At 37.5% G+C, this 21,969-nt stretch overlaps 2 protein-coding genes and 1 pseudogene across 3 annotated transcripts in view; 1 reads left to right on the plus strand and 2 right to left on the minus strand.

The window, feature by feature from the left end:
* LOC127657025 (consortin-like) overlaps positions 1-3,070 on the minus strand; it is a 30,514-nt gene extending 27,444 nt beyond the window's left edge. The window contains exon 1 of one of the 2 annotated variants that reach the window (XM_052145663.1): positions 2,975-3,070. The gene's annotated coding sequence lies outside the window, so the exon portion shown is untranslated. Of the gene's footprint in view, positions 1-2,092; positions 2,189-2,974 lie in introns of those variants that run through there. The other variant, XM_052145662.1, reaches the window with a different exon arrangement.
* Positions 3,071-3,316: 246 nt separating this feature from the next.
* LOC127657192 (dimethyladenosine transferase 2, mitochondrial-like) lies at positions 3,317-8,524 on the minus strand. The gene is made up of 9 exons (XM_052145881.1): positions 8,411-8,524; positions 7,496-7,947; positions 7,142-7,233; positions 6,899-7,052; positions 5,811-5,959; positions 4,683-4,772; positions 4,385-4,444; positions 4,126-4,268; positions 3,317-3,991 (listed from the first exon to the last, which is right to left on the minus strand). Exons 2-9 carry the CDS (start codon positions 7,923-7,925, stop codon positions 3,805-3,807), a joined length of 1,305 nt encoding a protein of 434 aa, XP_052001841.1. The 5' UTR covers positions 7,926-7,947; positions 8,411-8,524; the 3' UTR covers positions 3,317-3,804.
* Positions 8,525-13,111: 4,587 nt separating this feature from the next.
* LOC127656775 (histone-lysine N-methyltransferase SMYD3-like) overlaps positions 13,112-21,969 on the plus strand; it is a 226,002-nt pseudogene continuing 217,144 nt past the window's right edge.

Consider the following 21,969-nt stretch of genomic DNA (forward strand, 5'->3'; position numbering starts at 1 on the left):
GCATTTATAAAATTATAGCTTTACATTTCTGCTTTTAAACCATCCAAAATGTGGCCCCATTCACATATATTGTAGGCTAAATGCCTCACTGCCTCACTCACAGAAAATGAGGGATGAGTCATAAATATTTTTTGTGGAATATAAGAACAGTGGCAGCTAGTAAAACTGAACTATCCAAATTTGACCTTTTGCAAGGGGTTGTGACTTCAGTGGTGTCAGTACTTTGAAATGACACTGCCAACCGGCCTGCCTGCTTTACCTACCTAACAGTCATCTATTTCCCTGTACACAGTGCACATAGAAAGTTCTTAACAGTTGCATGCAGAATTATTTATGCATAACATGAACACTCACTTAAGCTTAATGAAGCAAAGCGAGTCAGTCTCCAAATACTTTCTCTTTCTGTATGTTGTGCTGATAAAACATCCTTTCGTAGCAGACTAAATACATGACATCAGTAGATCTGATCTTAAAGGGGTCATGACATGAGAAACCAAATTTGCCTTGATCTTTTGGTATATAAGAGGTCTTTGTATCATTAAAACGTCCTGCAAGTTTAATATTTTAAGACGTCCTCCCCATTCTAAACGAATCATTTATTTAATCAAGCTCAAAATACAGCTCGTTCTGGATTCATGGTTAGAAGTGACGTGTCGGTAAGAAGTGACGTAACAGCGTTTGCATATGACCGCCTCCAGCACAAGATAACTACGCTTTAAGCGCAAGACAACTACGCTCATTTCAGTATCGCCGTGCGCCTCACAAGTGTTCAGTCGATGGACAGCGAGCTCTGACAGAGACTACTTGTGCACAGGAAAATTACGATGCCACACAGATGTGCTGTTCCTGGCTGTGGTCAAACAAAACCTCTGAATAAGCTGCCGAAAGATCCAGACGTCAGGGAAAAATGGATGCAGTTTATTTTTTGCGGACGTCCCAGTCACGGCAGTGTTAACTTAAGCGTTTGTTCTGTACATTTTAAGGATGACTGTTTTGAGAACAAATCTCAATATGATGCTGGCTTTGCCAGAAAACTGTTGCTCAAAGATAAGTCCGTGCCGACTATTCTGGGAACAACGACGACGCAAACTGTAAGTAATCTATTTTAAACTTTAAACTACTTTTTAAAGCGTAATTTCATTCATTATGAATAATCACAGTGTTTTTACTTAGTTTACTTGCATATTGTTCTGGCCGGGGCGTCAATAATTGATACATAGGCACTGACGTTAGCCAATCATAACAGTGGGCGTTAACACTGAAGTCTTAAATGGAAAACGCCCCCAAAACAGACTGTTTGAATCAGAGGATGAGAAACAGGGTGGGAAAAGGTCATAAATCACTAGATTTTAAAAGTTTTTCTAAAAAAAAAATATATTAATACTATAATTGCACCTAAGGGAACATAATAATACAATAAAAAAAACCATGTCATGACCCCTTTAAATGAATAATTTCAATAAATCTCAATAAATAGAATCTTTCCCTTTGTATCACATCTTCAGTTAACCTGCTATTTCCCAAAACTCTCAGGTAAGCATTATGAAACATAAGTTACGTGACACCTTCCTTGACATGACGCTTGAACCTCAGCTCCCATTCACTTATAGAGATTATTTCCTCCCATACCACAACACACCACACCACACCATCACCACATTTAAATTAATACAGAGATTACACAAACTGCAGCTATCATTTCATTGTAGGATGAAAGAAGATATGAATATGATATAATGCAATGTGTCCATTGGGTGTACATACACATACTCTAATACAGGCAGCATGAAAACATCTGTAACATTTAAAGCATTCAGGGTGAAATGCAAACAGAACGGTTTACAAGAGCCTATTTCGTCATTTTAAACATCTAATTTCTCTCTATTGTAAAAAATAAAATACAAAAATATGTTACTTATCAGATCAGTTGCTGATAGTGTGGAAATATAGGGAAGAGGAGGACCTGACATCAATTCTAGTGCTAACATGCATAGCATCACAAGCGCATCAAGCCTTATTCTACAAACTGCACAGTTCTCTCTGCTGTTACAACACGCGCTGTATTGTATTGAATGTAAACGGCAGTACTCACGGATCGATAGGGCAGAAGATTTTAATTCGAATAACCGCAGAAAAGCAGCTGCGCTGTTCACTGTCGGCTGATGTGTGTTTGTGTTGCACGTCTGCGCACTGTCCGCAGCTCTTCCCATGTATCTCTCTGGCTGCAGCTTGCAAAGCGGGGCGGGGCAACAAATTAGGGCGTGACTACAATGTGTCGCCCCGCCCATAACTTACTCTCATTGGCTCGGTCTTTTAATGCAGTACATGGCGTACTAGCCGTTTTTATTATTATCTCTGTCTTGTTGCTGTATTGTTTGCGCACTGGAAGCTTCTGTCACCAAGACAAATTCCTTGCATGTGTAAGCATACTTGACAATAAAGCTCATTCTGATATGTGACCTAAATAATATTCATAACTTAAATAAATTCGCCTGCACGCTTCTACTACCACCTAGTGCACACGTTTTTTATTACAGGCCTTAAAAATGTCTTATTGCCACAGAAATCTTTTGCAGTTATTTCCATATTTAGTTTGATACATGAATGATACGATAAACGTACATAACATTGTTTTGTGAGAGGATAATGGAAGTTATTTATATATAATCTTCCTCCTCAGAGACGTTACCAGAGCCCTTCTATCATGGAGACTGCAAGGTTAGCAACACAAAGACTAACGTAGCTGCTCCATAGACATTCTCTGAGTGGTACACTGGCGATGAGAACAGAGGCCGTTTAAAAAAATTGATCTCTAAGTAGGAGCTGCATCATTGTGCTGAATAAACTGTTTTGTGAGGAAACAGCTAATCACGTAACTAATTTATCGCCTGTCAGCTAACCTTCAACACGTTTTACACTAAACAATCACGGCACTCCCCATTCATTTGTATGGTATCCGCAAACGGTGACTTACTGTCGTAACACGCTAGTTGAGCGTTACGCTCTCTCATTTGGTAAAAACGCGAATGTTGTTATTTTAGTTTAAAAGATCTCGGATGCTTCCGCTGACTGAATCAAGAGCTAAATATAAAGGTGCTGTAAGCGACGTTAGCATTCTGAAGCTTTCACGTGACTGAGCCGTTTAGCCACGCACAGCACCTTTAGTGGCACAATAGCGCCCTCAACTGACAAACATTATTAATCATAGCCTCAATGATCTGCTTCAAATACAACACTGAGTACGAGCAAAAGCATTGACAGGGTCAGTATTGCCAGAGTAATTGGATATTTTCAGTGAGAAACGTAACACTTTTATTGAATTCTTTACTTCAAATCCGAGCAATGAATTTCTCTTAGTTATTTTATTAAAAATACATATATATATATATATATTTAAATACAGCAACCATTCAAAACATCAATATGAAAGAAAAAAAAAAAAAAAAAAACATTTCAAATAGGGTAGTTTGAAATTTCACATAATAATCGAGTTGGAAATCCTAATTTATAGGAATACAAATGGCTATTTCTTCTATAATGAAAATGCAATATTTTCCAGTGATTATTAAGCTATAACGCAGAGTTTTGGTGCACTTTTAGCACACACACATACAATAGCTATTTAACGCGTTTCATGGCAAAACTACTTAATAGACATGTTAGTCTAATTATTTGCATCATTAACCAAGAGAGTTTGTCCTCATATAAAATCTGAGTCTCTTTTTAAGCAATACAGTCTGTTGCTTATCAAGCAGTTGTTTTTCGTCCATGATTAGTTCTGCGGGTAATATGTCCCAGGCCATGTTACCCGCGGCCAGTGTTCTTGGTTTCCAAGGTCTCTTCGTAAAGCCAGCTCTCAGCGAAGTTTCCTGACTGCTCCATTAACTCAAACAGGCGCTTGTACTCATCTGGGTAAACGTCGCCGGTCAGAGTGTCATTAAAGAAGCCAAGCTTTGAAATTAGGTCTGGCCCACTGCCAGGACTCCATGAACTTTGGAAATAGCGACAAAAGGAAGTATATTATGGTAAAGACCAACATACGGTATATGAACGTTAACACAACCTAAAATATTTGATTAACAGTTTATCCACTCACAACTATGCAACCAGACTTCATCAACTTACTTAATTTGTTCAATCAGCCTGCTTTTCCTTTTGGCAAGGCATTGTTTCACCATTATGACCAGAGTGCTGCCATTTAAGGGAGAGAGAAGGGAGGAAAACAAGTCCTCACGTGGGGTTATGCGCACCAAGCAGAGGTTATCAACCTGGGACATTTGGGGGAAGTGGAAAGTGAAAAACTCATACTGGATAAACAATGGATATCTAATACATTACAAAAATATTTTGTTGAAGCAATGCTCCTTTATGTGGCAATACTTACTGTGCTCTTTGTGGATGACTTTCCATTCCTCTTGGTTGTCAAAAAGGACGACAACGGCTCCTTATAATGAGGGCAAAGCAGACACTCACTTAAACATTGACACAGTAGCACATGGACAAACACTTTGGTCCATTATATTAATTGATATGTTATTGTAGACACACAGTACAATACAGTGATGCTTCATATATTTATTTCCCCATCTGTTAAATGACTTAATGAAAAAGTAAATATTGGAAAAAGGAAACAGTGATGCAAAATAAAAGATGCCTCCAAGGGCTTGGTTTTCTTGTCTTACCTCGTGCAGTAACTCAATATCACAGGCCATCTGCCAGAGAACACTAAAAGCTTGGTAGTTCTTATAATCTCTTGGACGGGTCACCAGTTTCTATAAAACAGTAACGATATAAGATAATAATTCAGATTGAGCTGGAAAGACCAAGTCCCTGATAATTTCATGATCTAAACCAGTGGTTCTTCAAGAATTAATTCACCTAAAAATGAAAATTCTCTCATAATTTACTCATCTCATGCCATCCCAGATGTGTATGGCTGTCTTTCTTCTGCAGAACACAAATTAAGATTTTTAGAAGAATTTCTAAGCTCTGTTGGTCTATTTGGTGCAAGTAAATGGTGGCCAGAACTTTGAAGCTCCAAAAAGCATATAAAGGCAGCATTAAAGTAATCCATAAGACTCCAGTTTTAAATCTATATCTTCAGAAGCGATATGATAGATATGGGTGAGAAACAGATCAATATTTAACTTCATTTTTACTATAAATCTTCACTTTGACCAGACCTCCTATGCATGTTCACAAGAGATTATTATAAAACAATTTTGGTAATTCACATTCATCTGGAATATCATCACCTCATTAGGTTTACCTCATTTGCCCATTGGCTGTTGTGCAAAAATTATTTATTTTTCTTCTAATTACTTTTATCACTCCCTTTTTTCTTTCTCCTCCCAGCCCAGTAGGTGGCGATATGCATGACGAATGTGAATCACCAAAAAAACAAGAAGAAGAACTCTGTTCTCTCTTGAACGCCCATAGGAGGGCTGGTCAAAGTGGAGATTTATAGTAAAAAAGGACTTAAATATTAATGTTTCTTACCCACACCTTCTATATCGATTCTAAAGACATGGATTTAACCACTGGAGTCGGAGGGATTACTTTTATGCTCCCTTTATGTGCCCTTTGGAGCTTCAAAGTTCCGGACACTTTTCTGTTGCTTGTATGAACCTACAGAGCTGAGATATTCTTCTAAAAATCTTTGTTTATGTTCAGCAGAAGAAAAAAGTTATGCACATCTGGGATGGCATGAGGGTGAATAAATGATGAGAAAATTTTTATTTTTGGATGAACTATTCCTTTAACCAGGGGCCGCTAGGCAACTTGAAATTCTTGAAAAACTTGAAGCTCACCGTGTATTCTTTTTTGCTGATGAACATGATCAGCTCCACACGTCCATAGTGAAAAATAGAAAGGCGTTCAAACAGGCAATAGATGAGCTTCCATAGCAGACTCCTCTCGTTCCTCTGAGAGAAGATTCCCACCACCTTCACTGGGACATCTACTCAAAAAAAATATCAATAAAAAACTGAACTTCACTTTACATTATATTATTACACCCATCATAAAATAATAATGTTTACTAATAAATGAATAATAGTAATGGCTTATAAAAATATGGTGCGTAACGGTTTTCTCAACCATGGGCCAGGGCCCACTAAGGGGCTTCAGCAAACTTCCAAGGGGGCCTCATGGGGCAAAGAAATTATTTAAAAGAAATTCCTAAACTCTAATAAAATAAACTGACTTGCAATAGTAAATCTGAAAAAGCTGCAAACTGCTAAAAAGCAATATGTACAACATTTCAACTGACAGAATATTGCTTATTTAAATTCAACACCTCCCTTTGACAACTATTGTTATGGAAGGACATACATTTCTTGAAGCTCACATAATTAATTACTAATTAATTATTTTTATGGTATTGACATTCCTAATTTCTGATAATTAAGTTTGCTTTGTCATCACTACAGCAGATGTACCAAAGGAAATATCTTACAGCTTTTCCACCATCGGGCTGTACGGTTCAGACCGCTGTGAGTAATGATTCCAATAGGATTTCCACTTGAACACAGTCTGGTACGGTTCAATTTCAAATGTTTTTGCAGCCTGAATTTCTCAGCAAGTTAGCTAACAGCACCAAAATGAGAAAAAAAAACAGTAGTCGTGCCAGAAAGCCTGGGTCAGTATGGACCGGCACGGTTCTGCGATGAGAACCATTTGGCCCGATAGTGAAAAAGCACCTGTAGTCTACATGGGGGAAGAGGGGGGCCTTTAAATATGGTCTTGGACAACAATGTGTCTTGGAGACAATAAGGTTCAGAACCACTAGAGAATCACTCTATTTTTTGGAATGTTTTGTATTTTGAAAAGTGTTATACAAATTTATTTGAATCTAACAAGATGATAATTGTTAAATATCAATATTGGGGACACTAACCTGCTGACCAATGTGCCTCAGGGATGCCAAGATTAGAGAAGAGCTTCTTGGAGTACATGGCAGGTGGTTTCATGCTACCGTGGCCGATGGGATCTAGTTTGAAGAAGTCACAATGAACCACATCCAACTGCCCATCTAGCTTGCTCTCCAGATCCTTTGAGATCGAAGATTAACTATTAGGTAATTGTCATGCTTTCAAAAAAAAAAACAGATACTGAGCAGAGCACCTGTGATTGAATTTACCTGCAGCTCCGGAAGGAAGTACGCTTCACTCTCCAGTGCAACCACTCTCTGAGCACCACGATTCAGTAGAGCACGTGTCAACACTCCAGGACCTATAGATAGAGATGCAGACCATGTGAATATTAGTGATAACCATAGAAAGAAAGTAATATGGGTTTGGACCAATATTAGGGTGAGCGAATGATGATAACATTTTAATTTTTGGGTGAGCTATCCCTTTAAATACAGGTAGTACTATAAATGTATTGGCATTATGTCACCAACCCTGCTCTTTAGACATCGGCCATTAAAAAAACATATCAGTTGACCACTTGTGAACAATCCCGAAATTGATGCAGCTGACAGGATACAAACCTGGGTTGCACTCAAATATAACAGCTTTCCCATCTTCAATGTCTCCTGCGAGGTGGTCGGTCACAATTCTCGCAAGGGCAGGGTCCACAATAAACCGCCTCATGCTTTTGCAGGCCAGCGCTTTTTGTGTGTTCTCATCCATGTCACCCAGATCTAAAGGGTCGTACCGGCAGAGTGGGCGGAACTGACCCTTCAAGGGCACAGCGACGACAGAGAGGTTCCTTTGAACGGAACCAGAAGATGGAGAGATTCGCTCTGCTTTGCCAGACTGAGATGTTGGCATCCTCGACCCAGAGGAGAATGAGTCCAGAGAGTAAGGCCTTGTAGAGGTGGACAAAGTCATGTGCTTAGTTAAAGGCAGAGCACTGGGTGGTCTACACAGAGTCCTTAGAGTCCGGAAAAAGAACCGGCATCCTCCACACGTTGCCATGATGACCAAGCAAGCAAGGAGCCTGAAATAACATACACAAAACCATCAACATACATACACTCTAAACTTTGCCTATTGCATTTAATTATCTTTTTTTATTTTTTAGATATTATTATGTATTTGGTGCAAATTTAGCTAATTTGAACATGACTCCATACTGCACTTCTAATGTACAGCCAGTATTTAAACCTAGCTGATGTGCATCATAGAATTATAAAATTACTGTACATTAGTCATTACAGTCAATGCAGTTTTGCCATATGAAAATATAATGATCAGACATATCCTTAATGTATGCATTAATTATGTGACTTAATACACTTAATACACACTTCAATTTAGGTTATCGATGATATTCTCATTCTAGTGACTATTAGCACATGGTTAACATGGTTTGATAACATACTCATTGTCTATAAAGATTTTCTGATCAAACCAACATTATGTTGCGAGATAAAAGCAAGGCAAATAAAATCCAAACTAACCTCAAAAGACACGATATCTGTATAAAAGATCTACATTAATGAAGCGATTTCATGATGTGCAGCACACGGTGTGTCTTTGACATTGAATCCGCATGTTGTTGACCTGATGGTTTCGCTATCCTATTGGTGCAGGCGCGTACCCCACGTCATTTCCCCGCGACGGTCAAATAAATTCCGATCAAAAATGCGTCAGATTTGCGCATAATAATGTTTTTATATTCACTTATAAGTAAGTTATTGGAATAAATAAGTAAAAATACTTTCTTAAAGACGACGGGTTTTTTTGTGAGCAGTATTATTTTTCATTACATAATTTTGCCCAGCAAATAGGCTACAGAACATTCTCCTAACATATGGTTCCCATTTTTTTGTGGAACAAATTCTTAATACTCTATGAATGTTATATATTGGGGGCCTGGGTAGCTCAGCAAGTAAATACACTGACTACCACTCTTAGAGTCACAAGTTCTAATCCAGGGCGTGCTGAGTGACTCAAGCTTCCTAAGCAACCAAATTGGCCCAGTTGCTAGGCAGGGTAGAGTCACATGGGGTAATCTCCTCATGGTCGCTATAATGTAGCTCTCACTCTAAGTGGGGTCCTGGTGAGTTGTGCCTGTAATCTGCGGACAATAGCATGAAGCCTCCACACTTGCTATGTCTCTGCAGTAATGCGCTATACAACCCACTTGATAAAATGGGTGGATTGACGGTCTCAGACACGGAGTCAACTGACTTGGAGTGAGACGGATTGAGGCGAGTCACTATGCCACCATGAGGATTTAGAGTACATTGGGAATTGGGCATTCAATTGAGAGAGAAAAATGTAATGTTATATATATATATATATATATATATATATATATATATATATATATATATATATATATAGGTATAGGTAGAGAGAGAAAAAGGAATGTTATATAGGCCTATATATATTGTTTGGAATAATGTACAGATTTTGCTGTTTCGGAAGGAAATTGGAACATTAATTCACCAAAGTGGTATTCAACCAATCACAAAGTATAGTCAGGACATTGCTGATGTAAAAAACAGCACCATCACTTTTTGAAAAAGTAATTTTATATCAAATCTAGACAGGCCCCATTTCCAGCAGCCATCACTCCAACACCTTATCCTTGAGCAGGGCTGCCAACTTTTGAGTTCAGCTGCTGCTTTCCCACTGATTGGTCTGAATAACTCACTGCTGCATGATGCTGCCTGCTCTGTCTTGTCTGTCTGTACACTGTCAGTGTCCTCTTTGCTCCACAATGTTATCACTGCGAGAAAAGGGACGTGTGGTGTGAGAGTAGGGCTGGGCGATATGGCCAAAATTGTTATCACGATAATTTTTTTCATATTGTTTAATATCGATATTTATCACAATATACATTTACACATTGCACTTTCTTTTTTTTAATTTCAAAGTTGACAGAAGAAAAGAAGAAAAAATTCTAAACAGTCAAAATATTCTCTACAAAACTGCACAGGGGGTCCAGAGACGGACAAAGCAGTGGGGTCTGTGGGATCTTTTACCAATTTTACCATCTTTTACCGTTTATCAATTGAAAATGAATGTTAAAAGATCATCTGTTTGTTCTGAAGCATAGTGACAGCAGTCCAGTATTTGCTGGAATATTTTTACATTAAAATGAAATATTGTTTTATATTTCTTTAGATTCAGATACCAAGTATGGGGCATAGAAGCCCTTAACTTTGGAATGATGCTGAATGTGGGTTCAGGGGTGTCCCGAGAGAAAATGTAGAAAAATTAAAAAAAAATTTGTATATTTTCATTAAAGTGAGAGACTAGTCTACCAACTAGTAAAATCTTTCATTACCCATTCCAGACATCTAATTAATTTTCACAAAATTTGAACAGAAATCGATTTGTTTATTCTACTTGTTTATTATTAAAGGCTCGTAACATGCTGATTAATAAAGATTCATTTAAAAGGGAAAAACGTTAGGGTCTAAAAGGTGCTTTGAAACCACGTTAACTCATGCGGCGCTTCATGTATACACACATGCAGGGAAAAGAAGCAACGCGTGCGGAGCGGGACAGGGCAGAAATGATGCATGTTTGGTGCCAGAGAACAATATTCAAGATTACGGCACAGAAAGATCAGCGCTGTTGTCCACATCACTGTTGTTCTGTCGGGCTCTTCACTAGAGACGATGAGAGGGCTCAGCCGTTGTCATGAAGTCTTGCTGTGCGGATGGAATCAATCCGGTGTCCGACGTAACCTAATTGTTAGCAAGGCAGCTAGCATTAGTTCATGCAGTCTAACCCTTCATTACCACTGGCTCGTTGTGAGCGAAGCTGAGAGCGTTTTCAATTAATTCCTATGAAAGCCGAGCATCATGCTCGCAAGGTGGATCGTAGGATTGGCAGCGGTGCGGTGCAAGCCCTTGAGCGCCTTCCAGTGGAAATGCAGAAAGCCGAACTGCTTGTGTTTTAGCGTCATGCAGTAAATATAGAAAATTCCTCAAAAGCTTATCGTGGATTTTCTTTATCATGATAAATATCGATATTGTTTTATCGCCCAGCTCTACGTGAAAGCTTGAGAAAAGTGTCTATTGCATGAGAGTTGGCAGCCCTGTCCTTGAGTAATCATGATAAATAGCTAATTTGGTACTAGAAAACCACTTGCCATTATATCAAACACAGTTGAAAGCTATCTGGTTTGTTAAATTAAGCTTAACATTGTCTTTGTGTTTGTTTTTTGAGTTTCCACAGTATTAGTCAATATTAGTTCAAAAATGACAAAAAAGAAACAGCTTTCTCTAGAAACTCATCAGTCAATCATTGTTTTGAGTAATGAAGGATATACAATGCTTGAAATTGTCAAAAACCTGAAGATTTCATACAAAGATGTACACTACAGTCTTCAAATACAAAGGACAACTGGCTCTAACAAGGACAGAAAGAGTTGTGTAAGGCTAAACAAGAGGATAAGTACATCAGAGTCTCTAGTTTGAGAAATAGACACCTCACATGTCCTCAGCTGACAGCTTCATTGAATTCTACCCGCTCAACACCAGATTCATGTACAACAGTAAAGAGAAGACTCAGGGGTGCAGCCTTATGGGAAGAATTACAAAGAAAAAGCCACTTTTGAAACAGAAAAAAGAAAGAAAAGGTTAGAGTGGGCAAAGAAACAGACATTGGACAACAGATAATTGGAAAAGAGTGTTATGGATCTTAACCCCATTGAGCTTTTGTGGGATCAGCTAGACTGTGATGTGCGTGAGAAGGCAACCACATCTATGGCAAGTGCTACAGGAAGTGTGGGGTGAAATGTCACCAGAATATCTGGAAAAACTGACAGCTACAATGCCAAGGATCTTCAAAGCTGTCATTGCTGTACACGGAGGATTTTTTCTTCCCTTTTTCTCCCCAGTTTGGAATGCCCAATTCAGTTGGCAGAGGACAAATCTCAGTTGCCTCCATGTTTGAGACCGTCATTAAACACATCTTATCACATGGCTTGTTGCACGTGTTACAGCGGAGATATAGAGCGTGTGGAGGCTTCACGCTATTCTCCACAGCATTCACGCACAACACCATCGGAGTGGTGGTGGTGTAGTGGGCAAAAGTATGTAACTGGTAATCAGAAGGTTGCCAGTTCAATCTCCACAACCACCACCATTGTGTCCTTGAGCAAGGCACTTTACTCCAGGTTGCTCCGGGCGATTGTCCCTGTAATAAGTGCACTGTAAGTCGCTTTGGATAAAATCGTCTGCCAAATGCATAAATGTAACTCACCACATGCCCCACCGAGAGCGAACCACATTATAGCGACCACATATGACAACTGGGCCAATTTGGTTGCTTAGGAGACCTGGCTGGAGTCACTCAGCATGCACTGGATTCGAATTTACGACTCCAGGGATGGTAGTCAGCCTCTTTACCCACTGAGCTACCCAGGCCCTTGTGGAGGATTTTTTTTAAGAGAACTCTTTGAAGTAGTTTCATTTTTTCAAATTGTAATAGTAATTTTTCATGTTATTAAAGTCCTGATTATACATTGTGATCAGTTGAATAACACTTGGGTGAATAAAAGTACCAAATTCTTTCCATAAGAGCAAAACCTGTACATTATTCCAAACCTTTGGCCGCCAGTGTATATAAAATCAAAAACTAACATTTATAGAACGTTTGCAGGGAGATTTGTCTGACAACTTAGTAATAACTTTTTATAATGGTTATGTTTAGGTTTTGTTGTGGAGAATCACATGCCTTTTCATATTATTTTCATAATTGTATTATATTTTATGGTCATATTTAATCGTGTGTATATATATATATATATATATATATATATATATATATATATATATATATATATATATATATATATATATATATATTTTTTTATTATTATTTATTTATTTATTTTTCATAAATGTTGCAAAGATGTTTTTAGCAGTGACTGACATTAGTAGCCTACATCATCTTATTAAATGTAGAATAAATACAGTTTAGTATCTGCACCCAAAACGCATAACACGAATCAGACGAACGTTAAGTAGTACTTTTTAAAGTTTAAAATGCTCAAACAGGGGTAGGTCTAGTGGGAAAAATAAAAGTTGAACGTTTGATGAACTGCACAGTAAGTGCGGAAGTTGGGTGTCATGAATACAAACAGGCCAGTCATATTGATGTGTATTTTTACACATGGACTCTCCAGTCCGAGTGATATGATGGATGTGAATATAGAGAGATTTGTCTGTGGGGGTAATGGTAATGGTTTGCGTGCTCTTCGTGAATTTAATTCCATTCATTTGAGCCTTATGCATTCTGCATAGCCAAGGGTTTCTTGAAAACTACCTGCCAACAATGTCTCAAGAGGTAAGAAGACCGTATTTTATGCTCAATTTAAAAAAGGGCAAATAATTGATATATCCATGCACAGCTTTTTTACGGCTTTGCGTACGGTATTTAGTTGTTTGTACTATTGTAATTCTTTCATATCTTCAATATGTTTGCTCGTGAGTTAACAGCAAGCCTGTAGTGCAAGACCAAGTGCTAAATCTAAGGAATACATGACACATTTGACTGTGGCCAATAGGTGGAGCTGTTGGTTTTCCTCTTATTTTAAATGGACTGCAATAATTGTTGAGCATCTAATGAAGTGTGACTGACTCTAGAGTGCTATGGTTACATACCTAAGAATAGATAATTAAGTTATTTTGTTGATGGCTTGAGAGTTTGTTTTGAAGCACATAGCCTTTTTTATGTTCATTTCCTTTTAACACAGTGAGTTTTGAATTCCCTCTTTGTTTTGCAGGAGGATTTGACATTATATGGACAAAGCTGTTTCAGTTGTATGTTCATTTTGTAATGTCAGATAGAGGCAGTATCCGATTGTAGCATTACTTTTAATACCATGCATTCTGGCTCAAAGCAGTTGTAATGTAAATTGTACCCAGTATTATGCAGTTTGTGTGATGTTTACTGTATATCATTCCTCTATTAGGGCACACAGATGAGTGCACCACATCTTTATTGTGTAACATAGCCTAGAGGATGGAGATATGGTCAGTGAAGCTCACAAAAACCAAATACCTCTGAGTCTGAACTAATTTTCCAGTTTACTCACATTACACTGACTCTGACCAAACAGACAATTAAATCTGCTCCAGATGTGTTGTATACAAGTCAATAGCAAATTGTTGATTGCTTTTATGTTAAATGAATGAAATGTTTAAACCAGTTTAATTTGCTTCTTAATACACTTAAAATTCGATTTTCATCTAAACATGCAAAACATAATCTAAAAATAAGTGTATAAATTGCCACTTTCTTCTCCTAATACAGGGGTCTGGGCTTGTTTGTTGTCATCATTGCTATTCATTTCAGAAACATGCTGTATTTTCAGTGGAGCAATTTTCTCTCTTACCAAGCAGAAAGCATAGGATGACATTGTAATGAGATTGAAGTTTCTAGCAAATGTGCTACGTTTAATTCACACCAGATTTTCATGCTTTCTCTGCAGCCTGATCGTCTCTGACAGTTTATTAAAATCTGCAGAAACTCTCAATGCCTGCAAATGCTCAGAGATTGTGTGCATGGAGAAAATCAATCACGCTGTAGAGCTTAGCAGACAGTGAATAAAATTTAGACCTCTTTTCACTGGCAAATTAAGTTTGTGGATAAAGTGTGTAGCAAACTAGTTTCCATGAAAGCAACTACCTAAAAGGGTGAAACTTTCTGATTTTTGTGTCACACTCTTACAAAACTAAAGTCATCATCCATCCATCCATCCATCCATCCATCCATCCATCCATCCATCTATCTATCTATCTATCTATCTGTCCGTCCGTCTGTCCATCCAGCATTCTGTCTATTGTTCTATCATCCGTCTGTCTATCTGTCAATCCTTCCTTCCATCCAGAGATATAGGTAGATAGATATATCTTGGCACTTCAACCTTGGCAAAAAAATTTTTTTTCCCCCAATGTTTGGACTCATTGGCATAAAATGCATAAGGTGCACCTTTGTCACATTTTTTTTAATGTACTTTTGCTCCAAAATAATATGGGTGAAAATAGTCATTTTGTACATATTGATTCATGGCATTTAATATTTTTATCCATTCATTTTTAAAACAAGGGTTCGTAGAGCTTCTGCCTAGATTGTGGATGGTGTAGCTTACTAATTAAAGATGACTGGTTAAAATCCTGCCCTTGGACATGAACATAATTTTAGGTTATTCCAGGTCTTTCCATGTAAAGCATTCTGCAAGTTGCTTTACCACTACACTAAATTATTTACTAATTATCAAATTAGTAATAACGAACTTGAACATACTTTTGTCCCTGCTTTTCTGTGTACCCAAGAAACATAACTTATTTGATTAAAGTTCTGCTGGCATTAAAACATTTACTTGAATCAATTTACATGAATATTACATTTTTGTTTTTGTACATTAACATACTTGTTTTTATAAAGTTTTTATGTTGCATGCTTGTAAACATATTACTGTGCTACACGTGCACACACGCACGCATGCACACATGCACACGACACACTAGTGCTGACAACATTCCACAAGCATACAAATGATTGTCTAAAAGATGACATGCCTGTCTGCAGTAGATAAAGCCATCATTCCCTGTTATTTCTGCTGAGATCTGTCAGACTGTGCGATTTGACTCCAAAGTGTCTGTCACAGAACATAGAATATTTCTCACAGGTAATTTATTCAGACCTAATTCATTTATTAAATAATTAAATAATCACATGCTCTTATTTTTAGTGTTGTGTTCTGGAATTAGAGGCACCTCCAATGCAGTCCCCCAAGTTCTCCCTCCCTCTGTCTGTCCTTCTGCTTTCACTTATTCATCTATTCCCTGCCGAGAAATTAATCACCATCTGCTTTTTGCCGTTTGGCTGGCCGGGGCAGCCGCTCATCATATTTCCTGTATATCATTTTCCTGTCTTGTGTTCAATGCTTTTCAGAGTGATCTTTCCACTTGAGAGGGAGCAAAATAGGGAGAAAAAAGAAGACAAAAAGGCTCGGAGGACCATCATTTCTAGCCAGGGATTAGAGCTTTAGTCCTGCTGATACCTGGCTCGTCAACAGAGAGCAGTCTGCGTGGACTCACCCTAGAGAACGCCGTGGATGAAAACAAATGCCATGGAAACTGAACGTTAATAATCCGCTCAGAAGAGCGCTGTATTTTAATGATCCTTCTGTAATGACCTCAAAATATAGAAAGATGCTTGTGCTATCACAGACCTTAAGGGATTTATTTTACAATATGTTTCAATGATCACTGTTGCCCTTTCAAAAAGTACTGTACATTTTGGTGCAGTTATGGAATCAGATGTTAACATGGTGGTTTAAATTCTCCATGGTACTTACAATGTACTCCGAGGTACTTCAAAGAATACAATGGTATGTCTAATGTACATCTCCAAATACCATGGTATTACTGGTTAGGACATGTGCTCCTGATATACTGAGCCATGGTACTCATGTGGATTAAGCAGGTTAGAGTCTGGCCTGAGATGTTACATAATCACATTCTCTCCTCAGTGAACGGTCTCTCTCTAAAATGTCTATGTCTAATAAAAAAAGATAAAAGCTCAAAACAAGTTAAGTTACTTAAGCACTACCAAAGTGGTCCAGTGACTTGATGGACAGGTGCAGCAATGAACTTTATGAAATTTTCCAGAACTTGACAGGTCTTTATGAGGTGTGACAGGACATTTAAACCTCCTGCTTTTCCACCTTCAGTGCAGCATAGAGGTTGCACTGTATATCTGAATATAAAGAACAAGAAAAACCCAAACAAACCATCTTGATTATTTCTCTCTTGTTATATACACCGATCAGCCACAAAATTAAAACCACCTGCCTAATATAATGTAGGTGCCCCTCATGCCACCAAATCAGCTCTGACTTTTCGAGGTATGGACTCCACAAGACCTCTGAAGGTGTCCTGTGGTATCTGGGACCAAGACGTTAGCAGCAGATTCTTTAAGTCCTGTAAATTGCGAGGTGGGGCCTCCATGGATCTGACTTGTTGGTCCAGCACATCCCATAGATGCTCAATCAGATTGAGATCTGGGGAATTTGGAGGCCAAGTCAACACCTTGAACTCTTTGTCATGTTCCTCAAACCATTTCTGAACAATTTTTGTAGTGTGGCAGGAGCATTATCCTGATGAAAGAGGCCACTGCCATTAGGGAATACCGTTGCCAAGGAGGGGTGTACATGGTCTGCAACAATCTTTAGGTAGATGGTATGTGTCAAAGTAACATCCACATGAATGCCAGTACCCAAGGTTTCTCAGCAGAACATTGTCCAGAGCATCACACTCCATTCACCGGCCTGCCTTCTTCCCATAGTGCATCCTCTTGCCATCTATTCCCCAGGAAAACAACTCATACGCACCCAGCCATCCACATGATCTAAAAGAAAATGTGGTTCATCAGATCAGGCCACCTTCTTCAATTGCTCCATGGTCCAGTTCTGATGCTCACTTGTAGGTGCTTTTGCCGGTGGACAGGGGTCAGCATGGACACTCTGACCAGTCTGCAGCTATGCAGCCCCATATGCAGCAAGCTGCGATGCACTGTGTATTCTGACATCTTTCTATCATGGCCAGCATTACGTTTTTCAGCAATTTGTGCTACAGTAGCTCTTCTGTGGGATCGGACCAGACGGGCTAGCCTTTGCTCCCCACGTGCATCAATGCGCCTGAGGTGCCCATGACCCTGTCACCGATTCAACCATTGTCCTTCCTTGGACCACTTAAGGTAGGTACTAACCACTGCATACCGGGAACACCCCACTAGACCTGCCGTTTTGGAGATGCTCTGACCTAGTCGTCTAGCCATCACAATTTGGTCCTTGTCAAAGTCGATCAGATCCTTACGCTTGCCCATATATACAGTGAGATTCATGTTGAATCCTGAACACACAAACTAAAACTAAAACTCGCAGTTATAACCGAATGCACTGGGTGGCGCTGTTGACACCGTCACATTTGATGAGCAAACGGTTCTGTCTGTATATTTAGATGGACACCAAAATGTGGGTTATTGTGAGAATGTGCCTTACTGGGTTCCTATTTCAATGCACTGTATAAGCGGTATACTCTTTACTCTCGTATATGTGCAGCTCGTTAGAAAGCAGCGTCCCTGTAGCAACGTAATCCCCACGATACTTCTGTAAAATACAAACATGTCATCTGAGAAAGAATTTGCTATTTTAATTTCCATTGTTTAGCATTATTTATAGATATTCCACAGTTGCTTCTGTGTTTGTTTTCTTTCTGTTGTGACCTGCAGCAGAATTGTGTGATACGTAAATCTTTGGTAATCCCCCAATGTAAACGCAGAGGTAAGGGACATCCCATCATTTAAACTGGTGTGTATAAATGGGTATAGTTTACTGAGCATGTGGATATGCTTGTTTCTCTGAATGAGATACAATATAAGCATAACTATTATATGCCAAGTGTTTATATTTGTCCTGTACATTAATTGCATCAGTCTACATTATTAGTGGTTTCTTTTTCTTCGCTTTGCATAAAACTTATAATGGTTAAATGCTTTCATTCTATACTTTTTTGTTTTCACACATTGATTGTTTAAATGTTTTCAGCAACAAAAACCACATGACATATTATAAGCTTGTTTTGGATATAATTAGAAGCTTGTTTTTTTTAAGGTCACGCAACCTTAATTATTAAAAAAAACATTTCACAATGTCTCTTTCTCATTAATTACCTTCATTTAAATAATAGAATATTCTAGTATTTGATTTTTTATTTAAATATTCGAATACCAAATTATTGATGAATGCCCATATTTTTTATTTTTTTAAGCTGATGTAAAATTATACTAGCGTCACCATGTGGAATTGCAAGAATAAACAATGTTTTCAAAACAGATTTCTGAATACACCCTTCTTTTGCCTTTCTCTAAACAAAGAGATAGTCCCACCTCAAACAAATGCCATTGGTTGAGTAATGTTGTTTGGGTGGGTCTAAACGGGTCACTCAAAACAAACCCAGGAATTGTTATAGCTCTACAGAGACACAGTGTTTATGGTTTTAAAATTAACCACTTAATGTTTTTCTTATAGTTCTCTCCATGTATTAAGCTTAGATAGAAGAAAGTATTTTAACACAGAAAAAGTTACATCAGGTTTAAAATAAAATTTTTACCCGTGATTTCAAAGCCCCATTTTCTGTATTTTTACTCCAATCTACTAAGAAAATAATGTGTCACATAATCCTCAAGAAATAATTCTAATGTGCTAACTTTGTACCCAAGATAAACATTTCTTTTTGTTAAACAGTTGAAATGGTTGTGCTAATTATTGAAGTATGGAAATCGCAATACAGTGTCTTTTGGTCATTGCGAAAAGTGCAAGTATTGAGGAAGTCACTTTACCCCTGCAAAAGGGTCAAATACAAATGGGCAAAAAGAAACAAATCTGTTTAGAAAATCATTAGTCATGTATTGTTCTTTTGAGAGATGAAGGCAAATCCATGCACTGCTGTCTTGAAAGGAGAAAACAAACTGGATCTGACCAGTACAGAGAGGGAGAATATGGCCCAGAGGCACAACAACAAGAAGAAAAGTACACCCCTCTCAGGTCCTAAACTGGCAGCTTCAGTAACCAGTACATACAAACACCAGTTTCATTTCAACAGTGAAGAGAAAACACAGGGATTTAGGCAGACTTTAAAGAAAACACATCTGAAAATGCAATATAAGAAGAAAAGGGTAGATTGTGCAAAGAACTTAAAACATTGAGTGGTAAATGGTTAGGAATAAGAAGTATTGTGGATGGATAAATCAAAGTGTGAGGTGTTGAGCTTTTGTTAGAAAAGCTGGGCTGAAAATAAAAGAGAAGTACCCTATAAGCCAGCTGCATTTTTGGGAAGTGCTGCAGAAAGCATGGAATGAACTTTACCTGAACTTCTGCTAATTTTAGTTATTATTATGTTGTTTATAAGAGTACACCATTTATTTAAATAGAAATGGCTGTTTTTGACATTATAAATGTCTTTACTGTGTGATACATTTAAATCAAGTGTTTCCACTTTTTTGACAGTATTGTATTTACTAAATAATAAATAAAAAATATATAATATACCCCTTAAAAAATTGGAAATGTTTTATGTTTGTGAAAGAAATGTATAATTTAATATATATTTTTATATATATATATATATATATATTTAGAGTTTATGTATGTTGTCATTTATAAAGTAAATATATAATATAATATAACATCATATTTTATTTTGTGTTAAACCACAATACATATTTTCATATTTTATAGTATGATAAACATAAGTGTTGTATAGTTTTTTATTCATGGTGTTGTAATGAGATGATAAGAGATTGGAATGTGATCGGGGAATGTCATGAGCTAGATTCGAATCTGTGTTGCATGCATTAGCACCTCTGTTAACTGCTATGCACTGTAAAGGTTATTATGGTTTAGTTGCTATGAAATCGATTTCTATGGAATAGAGCAGAGACCGTATGATGTATAACTTTACTAAAAGATTCATGCATGCTCCCATGTTGTCATTGGGCTTCCAATGCAAAATAATTAAAGGATAGTTGCCAATGTCACTCCTGCAGCATGTCAAATCCTTCCACAGAATGTCAAGACAATTTCACCTTTAATATCTCTCGACTTTGGTGAAAGCCAAAACAAACAGTATGTAGTGCACGACTGCTCTGCTATTGAGCTGCTCATTTTCAATTACAGTAGGCAAGAGTCACGCTGAAATCTCTGCTGCAGTTTTGCTCAACTGTAAAGCCATGGTTTTTGTCGATATTCATATTCATTTCTAAGCATTTCAAAGCACAGTGGGGCAGCGAAAGACATTTTAGACTGAATTACATGCTTCTCTGGATGCCAGAATATAATTATAAAATTATAATTATAAAAGATTTATAATGTCTTTTATTTTATTTCCTGCTTTATTTATATTTTCTAAATAAAGTATAGTATTTAAAAAAATACAGCATGCCCAAGACTGAAATGATTTACAAAATACAGTTTAAAAGAAGACTACTTTACATGATTTTTTATAATATAATATCATGATTATTTGGAATAATATTTGGAAGTTTTTTCTCCAATAAACAACATACATGATATGATATCATACAGTTTGTTGCAGAAACATATCTTTGCTTGGAGCATAGAGGGGAAGTTGAACCGCTCGCTTCAAAATCGAATCATTTGGGATTGTTTATTTGAGAAATCAAGAGGGGCATTTTAAAGGAAATTTAGGACAACATCAAAGATGAGGGTAATTGGTACTTGCCCCTGTTTCATGGAAGTCTGTTTATTTGTAATGAGCACTAATGACTACGGGCGGAAACATAAAGGAGTCGGTTAACGGGTTCCTCCCCAAAAACAGCATGTGTTCAGCAGCCACATGTCAACAAACAAACAAACCATTACTGTCTGCTTTTATAATAGAGAGAGAGAGAGAGATGTGTGTTTGGCTGGTGCAGGGTTGTCATTAATTATTGATGAACTTGTTTATTTTATGTATTTTAAAATAGACATAAATCACAAAAAAACAAGAAATGTGCACTGGAGTAAAAAGTGTGACCACTAACCGCCAATCCTAAATAAATATTCTGGGTTCAATTCAATTTAAGATAATTTTTGGCATAATTTTGATTACCACAAAATATTATTTAGTTTCATCCCTGGTTTATGAAAACTGTTCATAAACCAGGGATGAAACCAAAAACAGAAACAGGGATGAAACCAAAAACATAAATCAAAAACTGTTGCCGCAGCAAGGCACTTTTAATGGGATGATGAACTGGGCCAGTTCATCAAAATACACCCTGTTTTAAAAGTATAGCCACAAATACTGTTGACTGATCTTAATTTGTATTGAACCCAGAACATTCCCAAAATATATATGTTCTTTGAATATATCTTCTACTGATTACAACACACATATATATTTCTGTAGAATGGGTATTTACTGTGCATGTTTTATGGGCTTAAATGGATATGGATTGGGGGCAATCTGCTTGCAAAGACAGA

This window comes from Xyrauchen texanus, chromosome 16 (genome assembly GCF_025860055.1).
Source record: "Xyrauchen texanus isolate HMW12.3.18 chromosome 16, RBS_HiC_50CHRs, whole genome shotgun sequence".
Classification (NCBI taxonomy): Eukaryota; Metazoa; Chordata; class Actinopteri; order Cypriniformes; family Catostomidae; genus Xyrauchen; species Xyrauchen texanus.

Coding starts and splice junctions, on each gene's coding strand:
- LOC127657192 (XM_052145881.1), bottom strand. CDS start 7,925: ATGGCAACGTGTGGAGGATGCCGGTTCTTTTTCCGGACTCTAAGGACT. Junction 7,234..7,495: donor TATATTTGAGTGCAACCCAG/GTTTGTATCCTG, acceptor CTCTATCTATAG/GTCCTGGAGTGTTGACACGT. Junction 4,269..4,384: donor AGTCATCCACAAAGAGCACA/GTAAGTATTGCC, acceptor CAAATGTCCCAG/GTTGATAACCTCTGCTTGGT.